Genomic DNA, 25,929 nt, shown 5'->3' on the forward strand with positions numbered 1-25,929 from the left:
GCTGGGACCCCAGCTATTTACAATATATATTAATGATCTGGATGAGGGAATTGAAGGCAATATCTCCAAGTTTGCGGATGACACTAAGCTGGGGGGCAGTGTTAGCTGTGAGGAGGATGCTAGGAGACTGCAAGGTGACTTGGATAGGCTGGGTGAGTGGGCAAATGTTTGGCAGATGCAGTATAATGTGGATAAATGTGAGGTTATCCATTTTGGTGGCAAAAACAGGAAAGCAGACTATTATCTAAATGGTGGCCGACTAGGAAAAGGGGAGATGCAGCGAGACCTGGGTGTCATGGTACACCAGTCATTGAAAGTGGGCATGCAGGTGCAGCAGGCAGTGAAGAAAGCGAATGGTATGTTAGCTTTCATAGCAAAAGGATTTGAGTATAGGAGCAGGGAGGTTCTACTGCAGTTGTACAGGGTCTTGGTGAGACCACACCTGGAGTATTGCGTACAGTTTTGGTCTCCAAATCTGAGGAAGGACATTATTGCCATAGAGGGAGTGCAGAGAAGGTTCACCAGACTGATTCCTGGGATGTCAGGACTGTCTTATGAAGAAAGACTGGATAGACTTGGTTTATACTCTCTAGAATTTAGGAGATTGAGAGGGGATCTTATAGAAACTTACAAAATTCTTAAGGGGTTGGACAGGCTAGATGCAGGAAGATTGCTCCCGATGTTGGGGAAGTCCAGGACAAGGGGTCACAGCTTAAGGATAAGGGGGAAATCCTTTAAAACCGAGATGAGAAGAACTTTTTTCACACAGAGAGTGATGAATCTCTGGAACTCCCTGCCACAGAGGGTAGTCGAGGCCAGTTCATTGGCTATATTTAAGAGGGAGTTAGATGTGGCCCTTGTGGCTAAGGGGATCAGAGGGTATGGAGAGAAGGCAGGTACGGGATACTGAGTTGGATGATCAGCCATGATCATATTGAATGGCGGTGCAGGCTCGAAGGGCCGAATGGCCTACTCCTGCACCTAATTTCTATGTTTCTATGTCTGTTTCTATCTGTGCCAACATGATGTCAAATTAAATTAATCTCCTCTGCCAACACATGATCTAAACCTCCACATCCTTCCTATCACAGGGTGATCAGAACTGCACACAGAAGAACCAACAGGATTGGTCTGCCCATGATTGGATGGAATTTCAGAGTTGTGGATGCAGCCAAATACATCATGCAAACTAGTCTCTCCTTCCCCCCCCCCCCCCCCCCCCCCCCTCTCCCCCCCCCCCCTAACTATCTTAAAGGGCCTGACCCACTTGGGCGACATTTGGGCGACTGCAGAGCGTCAGTGACTGAAGCCCGTAAAACCGTCAAGTTGCACGACATACACGCTGACGTATGCTGCCACGCGGGTGATGCCCGGTTAGGGTTGAGGCTGTAAAATATTCTTTCTTCAATGCATGAATTTTAAACATTAATAAATTAAAATGAATACAATAAAATCAATTGTGCAAATGAACTGAGTCGTTCCATTTTATTTCCAGATCCGATCACCGTCTCCAGATCCGATCACTGACTGAACCTCTCTCCCCTCTTCCCCCTCTCACCCCATCCCTCCTTCTCCACTCCCCCCTACCCTTCTCCACTGCTCTCTCCCCTCCCCTCCCTTCTTCCCTTCCCCCTTCTTCCTGCCTTCTCCCCGCTCCACTCATCTCCCCCTTATCCACTATCCCCTTCCCCTCACATCCCCTTCTTTCCTTCTCCCTCCCTTCTACCATTCTCCACCCCCCCCCCCTTTCCCCAATGCCCCCCATTTGTGGACCAGCGATCCCCCGCACATTATCCCCCGCACACTAGGGATAATTTAGACAAACCTGTGCGTCTTTGGAGTGGGGGAGGAAACCCAAACACTAACCCTAAGCCTAGCCTCATTGTAACTAAACTGTAGACCACGAGTGGTTAGTGGGATCTAGCTGTCGCAGGCTGGGTCCACAAATGGGGGGCGTCCCCCTCTCCTCCCTTCTCCTCGCTCCATTCTTCACTGATAGTGCCGCACAAAGGCCACATCATCTGTTTTAGTTACATTGACTATGGGATAAATACAGACTTTGGGAACAACACCCTCCACCTCACCCCCCCCCCCCCCCCCCCCCCCCCCCCCCCCGCACCATCGCCTTGCTTCAAAATGGGTGGTGGGTATTTAGACAGTGGCCAGAGCAGGTGGGTGGCACTGACAACATTGCATGTACCCAGTTGAAAAGCCGCTATCTCTGGGGGTTTGGAGAGACCATTGGAAGAGTGATCTGCCTCTGGGCCAACTCGTGGCCAAGTGTTTAGTTCCCATGAGGAGCAGGCAGAACAGTGGGAGTTCAGATCCAACTACTGGGGCCCCTGTGTCACATTTAGTTCAGAGATACAGTGCCCTTCGACCCACCGATTCCGCACCGACCAGCGACCCCCCGCACACTGTCCCACACACGCTAGGGACAATTTATACTTATACCAAGCCTATCAACTTAGAGTTAGGGTTATGGTTACGGTTAATGTTAGGGTCAGGGTTAAGGTTAGGGTCAGGGTTAGGGTTAGGGTCAGGGCTAGGGTTAGGGTTGGGATTTGGGTTTACTCCCGCACTCCAAAGGCGCACAGGTTTGTATAAATTGTCCCGAGCGTGTGTGGGATAGTGTGTGGGGGATCGCTGGTTGCAGGCTGGGTCTACCTGGGGGGGGCGTCGGGGAAAGTGGGGGTGGGGGTGGAGAATGGGAGAAGGGAGGGAGAGGGGGAGAAGGGGATGTGAGGGGAGGGGGTAGTGGATAAGGGGGAGAAGAGTGGAGCGGTGAGAAGGGAGGAAGAGGGGGGAAGGGAAGAGGGGAGGGGAGAAGGGTAGGGGGGAGGGGAGAAGGGTGGGGTTAGTGGAGAAGGAGGGATGGGGGTGGGAAGGGGGAAGAGGGCAGAGGAGAGTTCAGTCTACACTCACTGAATACATCCCTGTGAAAAATTATAGAGACAGTGATCGGATCTGGAAGCGGACCAATACATTTATAAATAAAACTGAATGACTCAGACATCTTTTCATTTGCACAATTGATTTTATTGTATTAATTTTAATGTATTAATGTTTAAAATCCATGCATTGAAGAAAGAATATTTTACACCCCATCTGTCGTCCCTAACCCCAACCCTAACTGGACGTCACTCACAGGACAGCATACGTCAGCGTGTGACAGGGCGCACGACAAGATGAGACACCCAAATGTCGCCCCAGGATTTTGAATATTCCAAAGTCTTGAGGCGACAATGAAGCACCGCGCGTTACCGTGCGTCACCACGCCTCACCATGCATCACGCCCGCATCACGACCCGACCACGACGCGACAACCTCTTTTTCGGCTGTCGCCTAAATGTCCCCCAAATTTCGCCCAAGTGGGACAGGCTCCATCTACATTTGAAACTATCTCAGGAAAACCAGCCAACATAATCAACGACCACTCACACCCCGGGTATTCCTTTTTCTCCCATCTCTTACAGGGCAGAAGAACAGCTTCTTCCTCACTGTTCGCTGATACTTGATCATTAGCTAAGAATGTATTCTCGATCACCCAATCTACTTTGTTGCAACCCATGCACTTTTTTACCTGCACTTTTTCTGTAGCTGTAACACTATATTCTGCCCTCTGTTTCTTTTCTCTTTTTGCACTGTTGTATTCATCTGATTGTACGGTGTGATTTAACTGGACTGCACAAAAAATTGAATTTCTCCTATTTTCTCAGTGCACGTGATGCTAATAAAAACTGGCTTAATTTTGAGCAGGGAATATCACCTCGTGATATTGTATTGTGATCTCAGTTATATTATGACATTTTTATTTATTCTATCCATGATACTTCCGTTTTGCAATTGCATATTTTTTTAATATACGACAGATGGCACAATGGGCTAAGTGTTCGGCTGGCAACCGGAAGGTAGCTGGTTCGAATCCTGCTTGGAGTGCATACTGTCGTTGTGTCCTTGGGCAAGACACTTCACCCTCCTATGCCTGTGTGTGTCCTTGGGCAAGACACTTCACCCACCTTTGCCTGTGTGTGTGAATGTAATTATGTGAAGCACTTTGGGGTCAATGCAAGTTGACTAAAAATGTGCTATATAAATAAAGAAATTTAATTTAATTTAATTTAATACAAAACTGTGGTTTGGATCGTGATGGTGAGAACAGGTTCAGTACGGAAGCACATTTTAATCCTATTCTTTTTATGCAAAGAGGCCTCAAATTTTGGAGGCAGCCTTGAGATTATGATAGGATGAAGTGTCAATTATTTCACAACTTTGCCTTTTTTTCCATTGCTGATCCAAATGCAAATAATAATTTAAGGAATGCAATTGGCTGCTACCGAACCTGCACTGAGATTGTTGACATCTATCCTTTTTCATTTGCTTTCTAATTTGGAATCACAAGATACATAGAACTCAAAGAGGTTTCATTTGGTTTCAAAAATAAATTTGATATGGCTGCATAGAAATAGGAACTGTGCTTGTTTACCTGGAAATGTGATCTATTATTTACAATGTGCAATGAATGGACCTCAGTTTAAATGTCACTCCCTATTAAACTTTTAGTGCTAGAAACTTTATTTTTTTAAACAGATCTACAACTGTGCCAAGTCATACAATGTATCTGCTCCAGGCTCTATAATGCCAGTATTTGTTTGGTAGACACTGCATTGTGTAGTCAGTCAGAAACCCATAATACACATGGGTTTAGTGTTTTATGGGTTTCTGACTGACTACAGTATGCAGTGTCTAGAAGATAAATACTGGCATCATAGAGAGTGGGCCAGATACATTGTACGATTTGGCACAAAGTTTTTAATCTGCTTACACAAAAAAAGGTGCGCCAGCGTCTCTAATTTCGTAGAAGTTTAAAGTGGTTCGGCATGTCACTGAATACTCCAACAGACGTTTACAGGTGTGCGGTTGAAAGTCTCCTGATTAGTTGATCATGGCCTGGTGCAGCAATTCTGATGCACAGGAAGACACGAGGATACAGAGAGTGGTGGACTGAGCCTGGTCCATCATGGGTACAGTCCAGGCAGTGCCTACCCTGACTAAATTTATAAAATGGTCATTATTAAATATAAATAGTAAAGGCACGGGAGAATTATGCCTACCTAAGAGATCGATTTCTTAGGTAGGCATAGTTCTCCCGTGCCTTTCATCCGCAGTACATGTAACACGCGAAAGTTTGTGCAGCTCACGTGCCGTCGATGCTGCTTCAAGCCTTCAATGACAAGGGGAGCTGAAGGCAGCTGAAATTCTGCCTTTGCACCGTGGACTGCGTGCATGTGCAGCGCAGCAGCCTACAGCGCATGCGCAGGTTTCTTGGCAGGTTTTCAAACATGGATTGTCATTATCTTAAGAGTATCTTAAGAAACAAAGGGAGAAGAATGGAGTTCGCGTACAAATAATGTGGTAAGTAAATTTGTTTGAGCTATATGTTTTTAAATACCGTATTTCCCGGCAATGAAGACGCTATTTTCACCCAGAAATAAGGCATGAAAATGTATCTGCGTCTTGGAGGCCGAAGGTTAGGTTGTTAGCCAAGAAAGATAGACTTGGCTATCCCTCAGTACAGCAACATCAAGAACAATATTGCTGTGCTGAGGGATAGCCAAGTCTATCCCTCATTGCTGGCAGCTGATGGGAAGCAGCAGCAAAGTGGGAGGCGGCTGTAAAAGGACAGCAGCGCCATTGGGGGGTGGGGGGGAGTTCCTTTCACAGCGTGTGGAGTCTGGCCAGGGGTAAAGTTGCGGGGAGGGCAGGAGCTTTGAGAAGGAAGAGGGGTCGGGGAACATGTCAGCAACTCACTCATCACCGCGCCGCATTGTGGCCGGGGAGGGAAGTAGCTCGGGTGGCTGCGAGGGGCCACCGGGACCTCGGCACCTTCTGCCAGCCCGCCCACCTCTGGCAGTGCTCACCGTCTGAACACCTCCCTCCTGCCGCTAGCCAGCCTCGCTCATGTCAGCCGCTTCCCGCAAATCCGTAAATTCCGACTGCCGCCGCTAGCAGGACATGGCCTCACTTGCTGCGCTGGGTGACAAGGCATGGCATTCACTGCCCGGTCCGTGTCTTTCAATGTAGACCGGACAGTGAGGGGACCAGCTCAAGAGTGGGTCAGTGGGCGATGGATAACAGGACAGCGGGCGGTGGAGTTTACTCCTGTGTCAGCGCGAGTAACCTCAATTGGTCCCTTGATCGTGCTGACCCGGGCCAGTTTCCTCACAAGCTGTGAAAGGAACTCTCCCCACAATTGGTCTCTTGAACTTGTATTGTCATTCAATAAGATCACAACTGATTCAACTTGTCCCGGTGTGCTCCCGATTTTCCCACCATCTTTCCACCTGCCATCATCCTCCACCCCCCACCCACTCAGCAATTCAGAATGGAGGAGATTTGGAACCCTTGGGCAAATTTAATTGTTACTTTCTTTATTTTAATTTTTTTGAGCGTGAGAAATTCTATGTCCACGCCAACCTTTTTTCAAAATTTAGCAACTCAAAATGGGGGTGCGCCTTCGACGCAGGTGCGTCTTCATTGCTGGGAAATATGATACTTTATTAAGAGATATGGCTTTTGAAGACAGATAAAAGTCGACTGACAGCTTACAGAGAGGAGAACAATCTGCGCATGCATGGTTTAAGATCTTTTAAAAGCCGACTGACTGCCTACCCTGAGTAATTACTCAGGGCACATGCCTGGTACGGTTCTCCCCACTATCAAAAGCAAAAGTGAAATAATGCTTCAAGAAGCCACAATATCATTGAAGATCACATCACTCGGGCCATGCCCTCTTCAAAGGAGTTATTCTTACCTGATGTAACATTAAAGCATAATTGACAAATTAAGAAATAAGAAAATAAGTTGGGTGGCAGATAGCTATGAAAGATCATAATTTTTGCATTTAGAATTTTGATTCACGTCAGCCTATTAATTCTATGAGTGAGGTTTCATTTCTAACTTGAATCCTGACCTGCAACGCATTCATGGCATCCTTGGCAGCTATGTTTCATTCTCCAGATAACATGTATTCATAAAATGAACCTTATAGCATAGGGACTTTCTGAAGGTGGTGTTAATATGTGTACTATAAATATGTGTACTATAAATATGTCCACTGTAAAATAAATACTACACACAATTGGTTAAACATTTGCAATTTCATTCATAAGTGATAAGATCAGAATTAGGCCATTCGGCCCTTCAAGTCTACTCCACCATTCAATCATGGCTGATCTATCTCTCCCTCCTAACCCCATTCTTCTGCCTTCTCCCTGTAACCCCTGACACCCGTACTAATCAAGAATCTATCAATCTCTGCCTTTAAAAATATCCACTGACTTGGCCTCCACAGCTTTCTGTGGCAAAGAATTCCACGGATTCACCACCCTCTGACTATAAGTGTTTGACTGCCTCAGTCAGAGTGTATTTAGTATTATAATGCTAAAGTGTCAAACATCTTTGACATGAGAAGTTGAGAGGGATTTGTTACTTTTTTTTTACAAATTTCAATTTTCTTTCTGTTTGTTGGAACAGGAGATCTTGTCTGGTTAAAAGAGATCCCCTGCTTTTTCTCATCACTACTTTAAAGGAAATTTGTGATACTGGACGTAAAAGGATTAATAAATATCATATCTAAACATGATAAGGAAATATTTCTAAACTATTTATAATGCTGCATATGCAGTGCCAACACAATCTGCCTCCTTAAATGCCAGTTTGGATCAGACTCTGTGTGATTGAATAGGGAGATTCGTTATCAGGTGCCTTAAAACCAATGCACACCCAACCTTGTATGACCCAAGGGAGACACAAAATACCACAGTAACTCAGCGGGTCAGGCAGCATCTCTGGCGAAAATGGAAAGGTGAAGTTTCAGGTCGGGACCCTTCTTCAGACTGACAAAGATGTTGCTTGACCCCCTGAGTTACTCCAACATTTTGTGTCTTTGGTATAAACCAGCATCTGCAGTTCCTTTTTCTTACAAGTTGTATTACCTCACTGGAACAGCAGCACCAGACACCCGAGAGCAGTGGGCAGCCAAGAAGAAAGGAAACAGTAAACAAAAAGGAGAAACATTGTCTATATCAACACAGTCATGAAAAATAAGGAAGCACACAAGAATTATGATCATATGAGCAGTAAAAAACTATTGCCATAACTATCTACAAGCAGTTGTGACGAGCATGACTTGCAGACCTTGGCATAGGGAGTAGTTTGGCCTTTAAGGCACCCTGTAGGGGTGGAGGAGCAATAGCCCATCCGGCAGGTCCTAAGCCCTCTCTGGTTGAACCAACATGGTGAAATGGTGTTTCATTATGGTACCTACAGGTGCAAAAGGAGGCAGACGATGGAACACCTTACGTAGACACAAAAAACTGGAGTAACTCCGTGGGTCAGACAGCATCTCTGGAGAAACGGATTAGGTGACGTTTCTTTTGGTCTGAAGAAGGGTCTCAACCCAAAACATCACCTATTTATTTTCTCCAGAGATGCTGTCTGACCCGCTGATGCTGTCTACTCCAGCCTCTTATGTCTATCTTCGCTTTAAACCAGCATATGCAGTTCCTTCCTACACATACGGAACACCTATGGTTTTCCCAGTGACCTAGAGTGTGTAGGAAGAAATTGCAGATGCTGGTTTATACTGAAGATAGACATAAAAGGAGACATACTCCTCATTCATAACACGAGTATAGGAGCAAAGAGGTCCTTCTGCAGTTGTACAGGGCCCTAGTGAGACCACACCTGGAGTATTGTGTGCAGTTTTGCTCCCCTAATTTGAGGAAGGACATTCTTGCTATTGAGGGAGTACAGCGTAGGTTTACAAGGTTAATTCCCGGAATGGCGGGCCTGTCATATGCTGAGAGAATGGAGCGGCTGGGCTTGTATACTCTGGAATTTAGGATGAGAGGGGATTTTATTGAAACATATAAGATTATTCAGGTTTGGACACGCTAGAGGCAGGAAACATGTTCCCGATGGTGGGGGGAGTTCAGAACCAGGCGCTACAGTTTAAAAATAAGGGGTAAGCCATTTAGAACGACGAGGAAACACTTTTTCACACAGAGAATTGTGAGTCTGTGGAATTCTCTGCCTCAGAGGGCGGTGGAGGCTGGTTCTCTGGATACTTTCAAGAGAGAGCTAGATGGGGCTCTTAAAGACAGCGGAGTCAGGGGATATGGGGAGAAGGCAGGAACGGGATACTGATTGGGGATGATCAGCCATGATCACATTGAATGGTGGTGCTGGCTCGAAGGCCGAATGGCCTACTTCTGCACCTATTGTCTATTGTCTAAAATGCTGGAGTAACTCAGTGGGTCAGGCAGCAACTCTGGAGAAAAGGAATAGGTGATGTTTCGGGTCAGAACCATCCTTCAGACCGAAGGAAAAAAAAATCTGCATCCACTGGAAATCTAAAACTGCGGCAGAAAGTTGGTGATATGCTCAACAGGACAGGCTGCATGCATGAGTTGAGAAACAGACAATATTTTGTCAGAGACCAGTCACTAGAACTGCTTTGTGATATGCTTGTTAATAAAAAGATCTGTGTCATTCGTGGATGGCTCTGTGAGGAAAAATACATAGTTGTTCTATGCTTAGACAACACCCAACTACACTGATGGGAACAGATTGGCTGAACCCGTAAGTTGGTCTGGTGCTACATCCTGTGCAAACTTCTTGCAAGATATGTCCATAGTAGTAACCAATTGTGTAAACTTTGTGCGTCATGGTGGCACAGCAGTAGAGTTGCTGCCTTACAGAACCAGAGACCAGGGTGCTGTGTGTACGGAGTTTGTACATTCTCCCGGTGACCGAGTGGATTTTCCCCGGGTGTTACAGTTTCCTCTGACATTCCAAAGACATAAAGGTTTGTAGGTTAATTGGTTTTAGTAAATATTGTAAATTGTCCCTAGTGTGTAAGATAGTATTAGTGTATGGAGTGATCGCTGGTCGGCGCAGAGTCGGTTTGCCAAAGTGGCTGCTTCCACGCTGTATCGCTAAATAACCTAAACTAGCATGAATTTTATACCACAGTCAGGACTAAACCTCAATAAAAGAAGGGCAAACATCGCAATAGTTATACTAAGAGATAGAATAGTGGCATTTAAGAGACTTTTGAAGAGACACATGAATATGCTGGGAATGGGAGGATATGGATTATATGCAGGTAGATAAAAGTTGGTCTTGGCATCCTATTCGGTGCAGATATTATAGGCCGATTAGCTTGTCCCCGGGCTGTACTGTTCTGTTCTTGGTTACACTGTCCATAAATCTGTGGTCAGATTCCCTATGTGTATTCGTGGCACTTCCATCAGCTCTCTGGTTCCGTCTGTTGCCTCGAGACTTGCACGTATGGGAGATGAGATTATGCGCAAATGGAAAATTAATCTTTCCATTGTGTGACTTTGATCAGGGACCATAGCTGTCTTTGATCAGGGACAAGCTGTCAAATCTCTGTAGATGGAAGAGGCATCACAGTAATACATTCAAATGCTTCTGATGTAATTAGCTGCATCAGTAACCTAAATGCAAAATTATTGTTGCTGTTTTGCATTTGCAGCTACCAAAAGATGTATGTAAATTGCGTCAGCCTTGCAACTCGTCAAGATCAGAAAACATTCAGAAGTCAGAAGCATCTGTCGACAGAGAAGCACAGTCAACCTCGCTCCCAGTAATGTAAGTTCTAATTGTTCATTTTGTCCTCCACAAATAACCCCCAACCTGCTGAGCAAAGCCGTCCGAAACCTTTGCAACGGCAATATTATACAGAATTTGAAACTGAGCTATGAGGAGATGTCAGGAGAAGTGACCAATATTTTTTTAACAGGAGCGGACTTTAGTAAGCATCTCAAATTTGGGCTGGAAAGAGGGATGGATGGTAAAGACGCTGATAGATTTAGTCCAGTATTTTCAGTCCAGTATTTCCAGTATTTTCCATTTTTGTTCCAGCATCTGCAATTTTTGATGTCAACCTCTCAGCCACATTGTCAGCTGCTGTGTATCTAAGCTCTAACGTTGCCGTCCTAAACGTTCTAGTTTTTCCACTTCTGGCTAAATTGTGGAACTTTCTAACACCTATCTCTGGAATACATTTTTTATTCATTTAGCCCTGATCAAGACATGGAGGGGACCGGGGGACACAATTTTTTGCCGGCGATGCATGCGCGCACACACACACACGCGCTCGAGGCTTCGGAGGCTCAATCCAGCGCTAAATGCAGCTCAACTCTGCCTGTCTCACCGGGTTAACTACAGCCCTGACTGGACTGACTGGACACCAGCGCTGCTTCTCCTCGCTGTCCATATTTCCCGCAAGTCCAGGAAGGGTTATAAGCTCACCTGGCGGGACAGGCAGAGTTCGCTGGGTTTAGCGCTGTTTCTCTGCGCTGGCCCATCTGATTCCCGACCAAAGATGCTATAGCGGAGGATCTTTGCTGCCGACCTCTCTGGCCACCCGTGGGGGGGGGGGGGGGGGGGGGAGGGGGGGGGGGAGGGGCAGTCGGGAGGAAATAGGACAGCACCGGAGACCCGGCCGGGATCGATCCTGGCTGCGGATGAAGGGCAGGTCTGTGCCACGTCTCCCTCCTCCAATCACTGCGCTCTATCCTCAGTCCCACCCCCCCCCCACTCCTCCCTCCTCCAATCATTGCGCTGAATCATGTCCCGCCCCCATTGCCTACTGACCGACGTCTCTCTCGTCCAATCGGCGCCCTCGATCATCAGTCCCACCCCCACTATCTCGCGGAAAGCGGAGATTTCACCGGGTTTTAAAATCCGGATTACAAATAATGGGGGGGGATGTCCCCCACCTCTCAAAACATGGAGGGGACGTGTGCCCTCTGCCCCCCCCCCCCCCCCCCCCCCGGGTTTTCCGCCCCTGGCCCTGATAGTTCTCTCCATAACTCAGATTCAAATTTTGATTAATGTTGCTGTTGTAAAATGCATTCTATTGTTATGATTTGGTTAAAGATACAAATATGCAAATAAATAATGTAAACGAGTGTTGGTTAATTCAAATATTTAAGCTAGCTAGGCAAGGAACAGATATATAGTATAGATAAAGAGTATGAAGAAGGGTCTCGACCCAAAACGTTACCCATTCTTTCTCTCCAGAGGTGCTGCCTGTCCCACTGAGTTACTCCAGCTTTTTGTGTCTATCTTCGGTTTAAACCAGCATCTGCAGTTCCTTCCGACACATGAATAAATAAATGCATGACGCAGGAGCTGGTGCAGGGAGGAGGGATTCGGGTAAATGGATCATTGGGCTCCCTTCCAGATGAGGTGGACCTTTACGAAAGGGATGGTTTGTATCTAAACTACTGGGGCACCAATATCCTGGCAGGGAGATTTGCTCATGCCATTTGGGAGGGTTTAAATCTTTGAACACTGCAATGCCTAGGAACCAAAGGGGACATGTCTTGATGACTCTATTCGATGGTTTGGCAGGGGTAGTGGCAGGTGGGCAGATATTGCCTGATATAAATGTCAGTGTGAGTAAGGGGCAGGCAGGGGCAAGTTAGGGAATGAGAAAGGTCTGATAGACCAAACTGCATTTTTTATATAGCAAGAAGCCTGACGAGCAAGTCATATAACCTTGAGGCATAGACTGGATCATGGTTCTGGAAGATGATAAGTCTTATTGTAGGATGAAATTCTGCAGTAGTCGCTGAATTGAACACAAATGTGCGGCTTAAATTTTAGCTGTGATGTGCTGGAACAGGTTTTGCTTTTATGAACTTAACATGTCATTCGCTTTCTTCACTGCCTGCTGTACCTGCATGCTTACTTTCATTGATTGATGAACAAGGACCCCCAGATTCCGTTGTACTTCCCCCAACTTGACACCATTTAGATAATAATCTGCCTTCCTGTTTTTGCCACCAAGGTGGATAACCTCACATTTATCCACATTAAACTGCATCTTCCATGCACCTGCCCACTCACCCAACCTGTCCAAGTCGCCCTGCATTCCCATAGCATGCTCCTCACAGTTCACACTGCCATCCAGCTTTTTGTCATTGCAAATTTGCTCATGTTACTTTGAATCCCTTCATCTAAATCATTGATGTATATTGTAAATAGCTGCGGTCCCAGCACCGAGCCTTGCGGTACCCCACTAGTCAGGCTAACTGGTCTATAATTCCCTGTTTTCTCTCTCCCACCTTTCTTAAAAAGTGGGATAACATTAGCTACCCTCCAATCCACAGGAGTTGATCCTGAATCTATAGAACATTGGAAAATTATCACCAATGCGTCCACGATTTTTAGGGCCACTTCCTTAAGTACCCTGGGACGGAATGGTACCATTTGGCGCCGCCGTTTCGGCACCGCTGTTTCAGCGCCGCCGTTTCGTTTTGGAGGCGCCGATCTTTTCAAGCTGTTATATACTTATCACCTAGTTCTTCTTAATTGGTTGTTTAGACAACAGTAATTAGTTAATTTATCTTAATATTGGATGAACTAGGTGATAAGTATATAACAGCTTTCCAAAATTTAGATGAATTAAGATGAACTATGGGCGGCGCCAAAACGGAGGCGCCGAAACAGCGGCGCCGGAACGGCAGCGCCGAAAAGTACCCGACCCCCCTGGGATGCAGACCATCAGGCCCTGGCGATTTATCAGCCTTCAGTCCCATCAGTCTACCCAACACATTTCCTGTCTAATGTGGATTTCCTTCAGCTCCTCTGTCACCCCAGATCCTCTGGCCACTAGTACATCAGGAAAATTGTTTGTGTCCTCCTTAGTGAAGATGGATCCAAAGTACCTGTTCAACTCATCTGCCATTTCCTTGTTCCCCATAATAAATTCACCTTTTTAAATGGGGTGGAAGATTGCAACCTTCATGCGCTGCCTTGTTTCGACAAATGCAATCAACCCTGCATGCACAATCAAATATGATCAAATAGAATAAGTTGTCCTACAACTTTAGGCTGTGCACGCCATACGCAAAAAGAAGAAGACCTTTTTCAATAATGGAAAAGGTAGGATTAGTCACGTTTTAAAGTCCTAAATTAGGGCAAGGCAAATTCTGAAAGTGTAAGACAGTAACTTACAGATGTTCACTGAGAGATGCTCTTTGTGGGTGAGATAACGGCTTGTGCGAAGTATGATTGGCGGAGTTCTAAGACACAGCTCTGGAAAGGCATTTCCCTCTTAGAGTACAGGGCAAGGCTGGAAAGAGTAGGGCTATGGTTGACAAGGGATATTGAGGTTCTAGTCAACAAATAGGAGGAACATGTCATACACAGGCAGATGGGATCAGGCATATCCCATGATGAATATAAGAAACGTGGGAGCACCATTAGGAAGGAAATCAGGAGGGGAAAAAAGACATGAAATAGCTCTTGCGGACAAGACAAAGAAAAACCCTGAGGGATTTTACAGGTATATTAAAAACAAAGGATCACATGGAAGAGAATAGTTCCCCTAATGATCAACATGATTGTTTATCTGTGGTACACAGGAAATGGGCCAGACGTTAAACGAATACTTCTCATCTGGATTTACTGAGTCATGAAAGCAAAGAAATTCCAGGAAATGAATATGGACTATATTGAATTTCCAAGAAAGGAGTGCTGCCAGTCTTAAAGAATATTAAGGTGGATAACTAAATACCTAGGGCCTGGCAAAGCACATCCAATGGCATTATGGGAAGTTAGGCAAGATTACTTTGGCCTTGGCAGGGATATTTGCATTATGTTAAGCAATGAGAGGGTTACCAGGAGACTGAAGGGTGGTTAATGTACTTATATTTAAATAGAACTGGCAGCACAAGCCAAGTGAACCTGACCTTAAGGAGAGACTGGCTAGTCTGGGACTTATCACTGGAATGTGGGAGGCTGATGGATGACCTTGTATAAGTATACAAAATCTTGACTGGCATAGAAAAAGTGAATGGTCAGTATTTTTCCCAGAGTAGAGGAGTCCAGTAACAGAGGGTATTGGTCTATGGTGAGAGTGGAAAGATGTAAAAGCAACCTGGGGAGAAATGTCTTTCACACCGAGGATGCTGTGTGTATGGAATGAGTTGCCGGAGGAAGCTGTGGAGGCAGGTAAAATGACGATGTTTAGGGCATTTTGACAAGTATATGGAAAAGAAAGGTTTAAAGTGATACAGGATGAACGCAGGCAAATCGGTCTCACTCGTCTTTAAAACATGATTGGTATGGATGAGTTGGGCTAATGGATGTTTCCATTGCTGTATGATACTGGGACTAAGAACAATGTTTGGGTAACAGAAGTTGTACCACAGAGCACAAACATGGAGAAATATTTAAACATTTATCCCTAGCTTTGTTGCAAAAAAAAGGTGATATGTGCTTTTAAATATTATGAGAGTTGATAAAGGATCATTAGAATCAAACGACTTCTATTAACTGAGAAATGTAGAGTGATGGGGCATGGAGATGTGATTAAATATAAGTGCCAGAACAGGGACCAGAAGAAGCTATTTTTACCTAGAACATCATGAAGATCAAAATCCTATTGAACCAGAGACATTGTCTGAATTTAGGGATTAGACAGATATATTTAGTTTAGTTTAGAGATACAGCGCATAAACAGGCCCTTTGGCCCACCATGTCCGCACCGACCAACGACACTAACACTATCCCATATACACGAGGGACAATTTTACAATTTTACCAAGCCAATTTACCTACAAACCTGGATGCCTTTGAGTGTGGGAGGAAACCAGAGCTCCCTGAGGAAACCCACGCAGGTCACGGGGAGAACATACAAACCCTGTACAGACAGCATCTTTAGTCAGGATCAAACCCGGATCTCTGGCTCAGTAGGGCAGCAACTCTACTGCTGTGCAATCATGCCACATGGCACAGCATATTATTGAAAGGAAAAGGAATTAAGGTTGTGGGCTTATTCTAGCATTATTACAGTTTGGGATACTGGTGAGGTGTGTAAACAGCTTCTGTTATTGTTTCACATTAGTTAAATAAGATTAGTCACCATTTTCTAATCCGCTACATACAGAGTTGTTCCAGTGGTCTAATTCTGACTCATTTACTTTTGCTTTTATGTTTGAAACAGAAAACAATTATAATTAAACCTAATTTTCTATTTTCAGTTAGATGTATTATAATCAGTGGCGGACTGGCCAGGGTGTCAGCTTGCCCGATGGCAAGTAGGTCCCTGATGAAGTGGGCCCCCTATATCAAGTGGGCCCCTGATGAAGTGGGCCCCCTTTGTCTCCTGGCAACCAATATTTTTAAACCCAGTCCTCCACTGATTATAATAGAGCTATGTATTTTCAAGTTTACAACTGTACTTCACTAATGGTTTGGTGTAAATGTATACAACAATCACGTATTTAGTATTTCACTTTCATTATTTAATGTCTATCATTATAAGGACAAGATTGAAGCACTATTGCTAATCATCAGGTTGTGCTGTTTATAATTCTCTCAGTGTTTTATTGATTTTAAATGTAAAATTGAAGTGCTATTTTCATACCATTCATTTTGAGTATTTCTAATGTTTATTTAATGAACAGGCAATGTAATTTGTGTAACTTATTTTGTTGCAGTTATCCCACGATTGCAGGAGAATCATCTTTTCTGAGATTAAAGAGGGTGCTCCGCCGTGAAACCCCAATTTGGCTGTGGAAAGGAAACTGTAGATGAGTACATTCAATATTTTAACTGGATCAAATATGTTGTGCACAAAGCTCTTTCATCTCCAGTACCGTTATCTCAGGTGCAGGCAGTCTAAGTGGATTTTGACAGGAGTCATCTCTTTGGGTGCGTTATTCTTTCTCATAAGCCACGAGAAAGATTATGTAAACTTGGAACTCACTGAAGAGGATCCCAGATACTACGTAAACTGTACGAACATTATCAATGGAAATGAAGTGGCAATAAATTACGCTAAACTTCAGACAATGTCAAAAGCATATAAACATCGTTATGTGCTGAGTGAGAAAGATTACATAAACTTGACCAAAAACTGTGATAACTACATTAAGTTACAAAAATATATCACATTTCCACTGAGTAAACAAGAGGAAGATTTTCCAATTGCATATTCAATTATAATCCATCATAGAATTGAGATGTTTGAAAGACTTTTAAGGTCCATATACACACCTCAGAATTTTTACTGTATTCATGTGGACCAAAAATCATCCAAGATCTTTCAAGAAGCAGTTAAGAGCATTGCTGCATGCTTTGATAATGTATTTCTTGCTAGCCATCTTGAGTCTGTAATCTATGCATCCTGGAGCAGGGTTCAGGCCGATTTAAATTGTATGAAGGATCTCCAACAAAATAATTCAAAATGGAAATACCTCATTAATCTCTGTGGCATGGATTTCCCCATAAAAACCAATCTAGAAATGGTGGAAATGCTCAAAACCTTAAAAGGATCAAACAGTCTGGAAACAGAAATGACCGCACCCCATAAAGCAATGAGGTGGAAAGTGAAACATACTGTAGTGAACGGAGCGATAAAAAATGCAGCGATTGATAAAAAACCTCCTCCAATTGACACACCAATGTTTTCAGGAAGTGCCTATTTTGTTGTTAATAGAGATTTTGTAGAATATTTATGGAGAAGCTCTAAAGTACAGAAGTTTATTGAATGGGAAAAGGACACTTACAGTCCCGATGAGCACATGTGGGCAACCCTTCAAAGAATGCCTGATGTCCCTGGATCAACCCCTGTCAGTAAGAAATTTGACATCTCTGACATGAATGCTATCGCAAGACTGGTAAAATGGAGCTACCTAGAAGGTGATATTTCCAAAGGAGCACCTTATCCACCCTGCACTGGTGAACACATCCGTTCAGTGTGTGTGTACGGAGCAGGAGATCTGAAGTGGATGCTACAGCAGCATCACCTGTTTGCCAATAAGTTTGACTCAATGGTTGATAATGTTGCAATTCAATGCTTAGAGTGGCATCTCAGGCATAAAGCAATTTCTGATATTTTAAACTTTGCATAGATATCTTCCTAAAGATTTGAGAGAATGAGAGGACACCATCATGTTTTGCACCCTTAATTTAGCGAAGAACATCAAACGGGTCGTATTAATTTTGAATCAAAAAGTCCCTGTCTTGACATGGAAGGTTGGGCAAGTTATCGGGTTGGGCCTTGACGGTGGTCCTGACTCCTGAGTCTTCACGCCTTGTAATTGCCCTAATAGACTTTTGACAACTTGTACGACCAAAGAGTTTTTTAAAAATACTGTTAAATATCAATGATGATTAGAGATATTTTTTTAAATGTTGATGTTAATACCTATTAATATTAATAAGGTGGTGGTCTTGTATGGTCCATATGGGTGGGTATAGGTACCTTTTGATGTTGGATTTGTCAAGATAAAGTAAGCAAGTTACTATTCTGTTAAGCATGGGAGGAAGGGACATGGTTCCTCTTGAGGAAGGCAAAGGTACGTTCTCCTTCTGCTCCTCATGACCCATAGGTAGTTTTTGGTTATCCATATCTTCTTTCATCAGCCAGGTGGCCTGTGGCCCAGAACACAGAAATGGATTGGCAACCCAGTAAAGGATGGACTTGTTTGATGTTAAATTCAAGGCAACAAGCTTGAATCAGTCAATCCATCTTCTGGGATTAGATGATCAACTGTCCCACCTTCATTATGTTTGGAAGAGGGAAGGTTGGGTTGAATCTTTTTAAATCATACTCAGCCCACCTGACTTTGAGTTTTAATTTATCTCCAGGATTCCCTAAAATGTACACACTTACTTCATTCCTAATTACATCAAATTTTCCAGGCTGGTACTGGGAAATATTTTATAACTACACTGGACTCGCAGCTAAATCATAGATTACAAGGTAGGATTTTTAAAAACGACATCTCTCTCACTTCCTTCTCAAACTGACATCAAGTTATGACATCAGGTTGTGTTATTCATTTATTCATTAATGCTAATCACAGATTCTTGCTGCAGCTTATTTTAAAATAACATACTTTTGTTTACAAAGCAGGGGATGAATATACTGTAAATTTACATTGAGTCAACTCGCAACTCACATGCGATGACCTCCACGGCCACATCAGTCTTTGTAGCCCCATGTATCTTGTTGAGCGTCGGAGCTCACTGACATAGGAGACCCACCGGAGTGACTAAACCAAGGCACTTTAAATCATAGACCATGATTGGTAAATGGATTTAGTAATGATAGGATGGCCATGACAAGGTGCGCTCAAGGGGCTGTTTCTGTACTGTATGACAGATGTAGGGGCTACCCTAGATTGCCTTGATGACCTGTGACAGTTTGTGCTGCCAAAATCCTTTTCAATGCTGTGTAGAAAGGAACTGCAGGTGCTGGTTTATACCGAAGATAGACACAAAGTGCAGAAGTGACTCAGCGGTTCAAGCAGCATCTCTGGAGGAAAAGGATGGGTGACATTTCAGACTGAAGAAGGGTTCCAACCCGAAACGTCACCCGTCCTTTTTCTCCAGAGATTCTGCCTGACCCATTGAGTTATTCTAGCACTTTGTGTATCTTCCTTTTCAATGCTGCAAAATATCTCATGATCAGAGACATTTAAAATAGATAAATGTTAATTATTTCAATGTTTGAAAAGGAAGATAATTAAAAATGATAAGTGAAATTATTTAAAGATGAATATTAATTAAAATTAAAAAAGGAACCAGGATGAAACAGTGCAGATGAATCTGAAAGAATCCAGATATCAGTCCTGATGCAAGGTCTCAACCTCAAACGTTGACTTACAACTTTTCCATCCGCAATGGTAATTGGCTTGCTGTGTTCTTCAAGTGTTTGTTTTTGTTTAAGGTACAGTAACCATTTGCTTCTTTTTCATCATGATCAGTTACCTGATTTAAACATATGGAAGTTGTGGTCAGTGGGAAGCTAAGCAACCAAATATAGGGTACGTCTCGTTCCTCAATTTCCCATATCTGTGGTCCACTCTCAATCACATTGCAGAGTTCAGCAACAGCGGCAAAGGTCAGATCCATCAGCATCTGACCTTTAGTACATTCCTGACTATAATATACTGGGAGATAAGTCAGGGTGGCACCAGCCAGGGATGAGGAGATCATCAGCAGTTCCGTCTCATCCTCTGGAAAGTGACAAGTATGTTTTGGATCAATAATATATGAACTGAAATGTTTTCAATTACATCCACTATTCATGACACTTATAAAGTTTAGTCTGGTTCAACCCAAATATAAAATTTGCAATGTATTGGACTCCTACAAAGTAAGCAGTTCACGGTGAAAATTGTACTAAATCATATCTGGGCTTAAGATGATTTAAGGGGCTGTCCCACTGCGGCGACCTAATTGACGAGTTTAGAAGAGTATAGCAGAGTTTGAAAAAATGTCATGTTGAAGACCTCCTTCGACTATGTAGACCTTCTTCGACCTCCTTTGACTATGTTGAAGACCAGCTACGACTATCTACAAGTAGCTACGACTACTTCGGGAAAATTGGACACCGAATAGTGGAGAGTGAAGACAATCTCCTTCGACCTCCCTTCGACTATGATGAAGACTATCTACGACTACCTTCCACTACCTTCGATTACTTTTGACTACCCTCGATTACCTACGACTAACATGTCGACCTACTACTACCTACTATGACCAAACCTATGAGTTAAAGTATTGATTTTTTCCATGTATACCACTCAGTTCTCAACAAGATGAAAATCAGCTCAGTGCCTTTATGTCTGAAGTTTTGAGATTCGATACATGTATTGTTAATTTGTGATAATTTTATCGAACAATTTATTTGAATGTATTACAAAGATCATCATTGTAAAACATTGCTACAGGAAATTAAATGATCTCTAAATTACATATCAACATGGCTTGTTATTCAGGCAGTCATTAATAATAATTTTACATCATTGAACTCTACAAGAAAAATAAAATCTGTCTTTGTCTGATTATTATTTTAATGTAAATGTTCTTGAAATGTATTTGACTTTGTAAATTTTATCTGGATAAATTATCTGAAATATTTTACAATAACTTTGTCAGATTACTGTATAAAGGATGAGATAATTTATTGTATGCAACCAATTTTTTTAAATTTCATGTGTGTTTCAATCCGAGATACTGACTAAATAATATCTATAAATACGTCCAAAGGGGTAAATAAATGCTGAATATTCATGATTTGGGGAAAATGGCTCCTGACTCCTTCATAACTGCTGTTAAACTGCTGTTAATAACATTTTTGATTGCTGCAAAGATTTTATGTGGGTGTTTCTGTAAATAAAGGTACCAACGTGTGACATGAATGGCCAAATTTGAAATTGATCAAATTATAATAAAATACCACAGCATTAAAAATTGGCCTACCTGTGATCCTTTTGAGTTAATTTGTGATCAAAATCGAGCAACATTTCACAAAAATTTAATACAGGTGCACAACCTTTTATCCGAAAGCCTTGGGACCAGACACTTTTCGTAATTCGGAATTTGTCGGCCTTCGGAATAGAAATTTTTTTGCGTAGATTTTAATGGCTGGCTCAGTGGTAGAGTGCTCGGCACATATCCGCAAGGTCGCGAGTTTGCGCCTTGATCCCGGCAGTTCCTCGGTCGCGAGTTTGAGTCTTCAATGTCGTTTTTTCTTGCAGAATAAATGTCTGTATGAAATGCAGTGTGTTGAATGAATTCCTGAATTTGTAAATGTGACCGCAGCATTGAATCACCTCTCGCACTCATTTCACCCTAGCGGGGCTACATGCCCTTAGGCGACATGCCCTTAGGCGACATTTTCACACTCTTATATCCGTGTGCAGCAGAGGCGACGTGCGTTTGGCGCCAAACGTGAGCTTTGGTGAGCTTTGGAGTGCAGACGACATCCTGGAAAAAATGTCCGGTTTCTTCCAGGTAGGCGATATACCCTCCCAGGCAATATACCCTCCACTTCTCTTTTATGAAGGGGATTTAGTTCCCCTTTCTTCCAGGACCGACCGGAGGTTCCGCTGTCACCTCTGCAGGCCACCCTCGGTGAACGTCCTGTCTCCCTGTCCCTGGGATAGTAGGGGGCGATCAAAGAGCACAATACCCCCCTCCCCCTCCAACTACAGAGGAATCCGCTCCCTGATGGGCCGCTACGGCGACAAGTGGCAGTTCGCCCACAGCCCGAGCTGCGCCACCCCCCAAGAACAAGACGTACCTGGAGCGGGGCTGGGCTGGAGTTGCTAATCTGGGATCTCCATGCTTGCAGTGGGCCTGGGGGTCGGTGTCCCGATGAGGGGGCACAGCTCGGGCTGTGGGCGAACTGCCACTTGTCGCCTTAGCGGCCCATCGGGGAACGGCTTCTGGTGGTCCTGACGTCTCCGGCCAGATTGCAGTTTTCCTCTGGAGTTGGAACAGGGCTGTGCTGCTGCTGGCTGTGGGTCTCTGGGATCTCCTTGCTTGCAGTGGGCCTGGGGGTCGGTGTCCCGTTGGTCCTGACGTCTTTGGTGACTGCCAATGACCTGCTGGCATTGCCGACGTGAAGACAGTGCAAAGCCCCCGCGCCGGTGCAATGGGCGGGGAGCTGGAGAGGGGAGGGAAGGGGTCACACACATGGCCGGGAAGCAGAGGGGTGTAGGTGGGGTGAAATTGAAGGGAGCGACAATCTGCTGCTGCCTGCCCGCTGAGTTAAAACGTTCCCACGCAAGACTCACGATACACTGTGTATCGTGAGTCTACCGTGGGAACTTTTTAACTCAGCGGGCAGGCAGCAGCATATTGTCAATTATTAACCCTCCCGCGCAATATACCCTCACCTTCTCTTTTATGAATGGGGATTTAGTTCCCCTTTCTTCGAGGACCGACCGGAGGTTCCGCTGTCACCTCTGCGGGCCGCCCTCGGACCTTTCTTCAAGGACCGAAAAAATGTCCGTTATTCGGAGGTTTTCGTTATTTGGATTTTCGGATAAAAGGTTGTGCACCTGTACTTTCAAAATTTGAAAACAAAACAAGAGGACATTTTTTTTTTAATGTACATAAATGAGAAAGAATATAGTAACCTTTCATCAAATTCGATGTTAAGTTACTCGAAATTTGCCTGGAACTAAAAGCATCTGTGTAGACAGGAGCATACTTTCAACGAGATATGGCGAAAATCTGGATCTTTCGATTCCCTTCGCTCCAATGCACACACTTTGCAACAACATAGCAACAAGCAATGAAAGTTTAACGGAATTCAAACATTTCTACAGTAAACAAGAAGCAACATTTACGAGAAAAGAATGAAAAAGTGCAAAATGATTTTTACTAACCAATGATTCCAAGCAGAAAAAAGTGAACATAATGTTAGTCAGAGCTCAGCGCGCGCACAACATGACAACTGGGACATTGTCTCTTATTCTTATTTCTAAGCTCCCTTACAAACTGTCGGCACATAACCCACCACAAGGCCCATAGTTCAGGGCAGTCATTACAGCTGCGTTTTTTTGAATTATTTATAAATTGCGACGAGTGCAAAAAAATACGTTATAACATTGACAACGTCAAAAAACTGGAGGGAAAATGAGACATCGATAAAATAGGTGAGCAAACTAGATTTTTATTTCATGATTTTAAGTTCTATTAATTATTACGTATTTCAATGGAAAGCTTCAACACAAAATATAAACAAAAAATAAAAAACGATAAAAAAATAAAAAAAGATAGGGTTTATCATTACCTAACTTTATGTATTACTACTGGGCAGTGCATATTAAGAACATAATGTACTGGCTGGATAGTTCCACTCAGCAGTTGGAGTGGATAAGAATGGAGAAAGAGGAGTGCTATCCGCACGATATAGGAACGATCCTGCTCTCACCGATAAAATTGAATAGTATAATATACAAGAAGAACCCAATTATTCACAATATAATAAGAATTTGGAAACAAATAAAAGTATCCTTGAAATTAAATAATTTATCAGTACTAACCCCACTATTGAACAACCCCGCATTCAAACCTTCTCTCATCGACAACACATATCAACAATGGGATAGACTGGGGATTAGGAAAGTAGGGGATATGTATGAATTGGGTAAACTGTTATCATTTCAACAATTAAAATTAAAATTTAAATTGAAGGATAATCAATATTTTAAATATATACAGGTATGTGACTTTATGAAGAAATATATACATAGATTTCAAACTATATTTTTAGACCCTTTAGAAGAAGCAATGAATATTAAGGCTGATTCACAAAAATTAATTTCATACTTTTATAATAATATATTAGATAGAGAATCACCCTCAACAGAAGCACTAAGGGAAGATTGGGAACATGAGCTAATGATAAAGATCTCGAAGGATAGATGGGAAAAGTATTTGATGAATACACATAACTGTTCTATTAATACGACATAATTTAATTCAATTCAAATTATTACATAGACTATATTATTCAAAAACGAGGTTGAATAAATTTTATCCAAACGTCTCTCCCAGATGCGATAAATGTTTGTTTCAAAACGCTAATTTAACACATTCATTTGTAGGATGTACAAAGTTGAATAGATTTTGGAGTGATATATTTGATATATTTACAAAGCTCTTCAAGTCAAGAATAGAACCCAAAATGGAATGGATTATATTTGGAATAATAGGAGAAGATACCAATTTAAATAAAGACCAAAATGTTTTTTTTAATTATGGGTTAATAATTGGAAAGAAATTGATACTTAAATTTTGGAAAAATACAACCATACCAACTGTTAAAATGTGGATTAGGAATATGATGGACATAGCACGCCTTGAAGAAATGAGACTCCGACTAATAGATAAATATGACCAATTCTTAAGGAGTTGGTCTCCTTTCATCGACTTTTTGGAATCATGTGATGCAGCGGTACCATAAGGATTGCTGATTTCAGTTCATGACGTGGATAGATCTACATCTCCGAATATAGATTTGAAAAATTCTCTTTTAAGGGGCCTTTTCTTCTATTTCTACTTTCCACCTTTTCTTTTTTATTTTATTTTTTTATTTTTATTTTTTATATCCACACTTCACATTTTTCTACTCTCTACCATCTATTTTTCCACTCTTTCCCCTTTCTATTGTTTTCTTTTTCTTGTCTTGCCTACTCATAACATAAAACTAGAGGTTGTACATAGAATGGATTACGGTATGACATAGTTGGCACCTAAAATTAGGTGCCACTGTATTGTTTTGTATTGTATTAACTTCTAATAAAATAAAAAATAAAAAAATAAAATAAAAAATAAATAAATAAAAAAGCAGGTTACTCTGCTTTTAATTCACACATTTCTCACGTGACCAAAAGGACACTGCTACTCGCGTTGTGCTGCACAAACTTGGGCCATCTAATCGGGTGATAAATGATAAAAATCATAAGCATAATCAGAATTTGGTTTCTATAGAGTTATTTAAATTAATGTCATCTTTCTGGTATAAATTAGCCTAAGGATTTGATGAAATCCTGCTTGAAAAATGTCACAAAACAAGGCAAGAAAACACAGAGACATATCTGATTTTTGTTTTGTAAAAACAGATTTAATTATTTTTGCTTCATCTCATTATTTTGGCCATAGACTGTATGCTACTTACAGGATATGAAACAGTGGGAATTTTACATTAAAAACAGGAAAATAACCTGGAAGTTTGGAGAGCTTCAGTTTCCCTACTGAGTGCTGTGTTTACGGAAACGCACATGTGCTGATGCAAAAGTCTGAATTTAATTGAGAAAGGACAAGATTGATTACTTTTAAAACAAATTGAAACCAGTGTAAATTGAATTATGAGAATGTTAAGAAAATCATACACGCAGCATTATCAGATAAATGTTTCTATGAGTGTCTCGTTAAAGTGTGTTTGACATTTTTATAGCTTGTTTTCGTATAAAAATTAAAATGTTTCAAATCTGTATAACCATTGGAAACTTGGCAGTGGAAAACTTTATAAAACATAAATTCCATGAATGCAAATTCCATACACGTCAC

General features: G+C 42.6%; 1 protein-coding gene across 3 annotated transcripts in view; it reads left to right on the plus strand.

Annotated features, from left to right (window-relative positions):
* Window positions 1-18,237, plus strand: part of gcnt1 (glucosaminyl (N-acetyl) transferase 1) — a 93,793-nt gene extending 75,556 nt beyond the window's left edge. For all 3 annotated transcript variants that reach the window (XM_033017582.1, XM_033017583.1, XM_033017581.1), the window contains 2 exons: window positions 10,565-10,680; window positions 16,548-18,237. In XM_033017582.1, coding sequence (XP_032873473.1) covers window positions 16,641-17,963 — 1,323 coding nt within the window. In that variant the 5' untranslated portion in view covers window positions 10,565-10,680; window positions 16,548-16,640 and the 3' untranslated portion in view covers window positions 17,964-18,237. The remainder of the gene's footprint in view (window positions 1-10,564; window positions 10,681-16,547) is intronic.
* The last annotated feature ends 7,692 nt before the right edge of the window (window positions 18,238-25,929 follow it).

The sequence above is a fragment of the Amblyraja radiata genome, chromosome 3 (genome assembly GCF_010909765.2).
Source record: "Amblyraja radiata isolate CabotCenter1 chromosome 3, sAmbRad1.1.pri, whole genome shotgun sequence".
In the NCBI taxonomy this organism is placed as follows: domain Eukaryota; kingdom Metazoa; phylum Chordata; class Chondrichthyes; order Rajiformes; family Rajidae; genus Amblyraja; species Amblyraja radiata.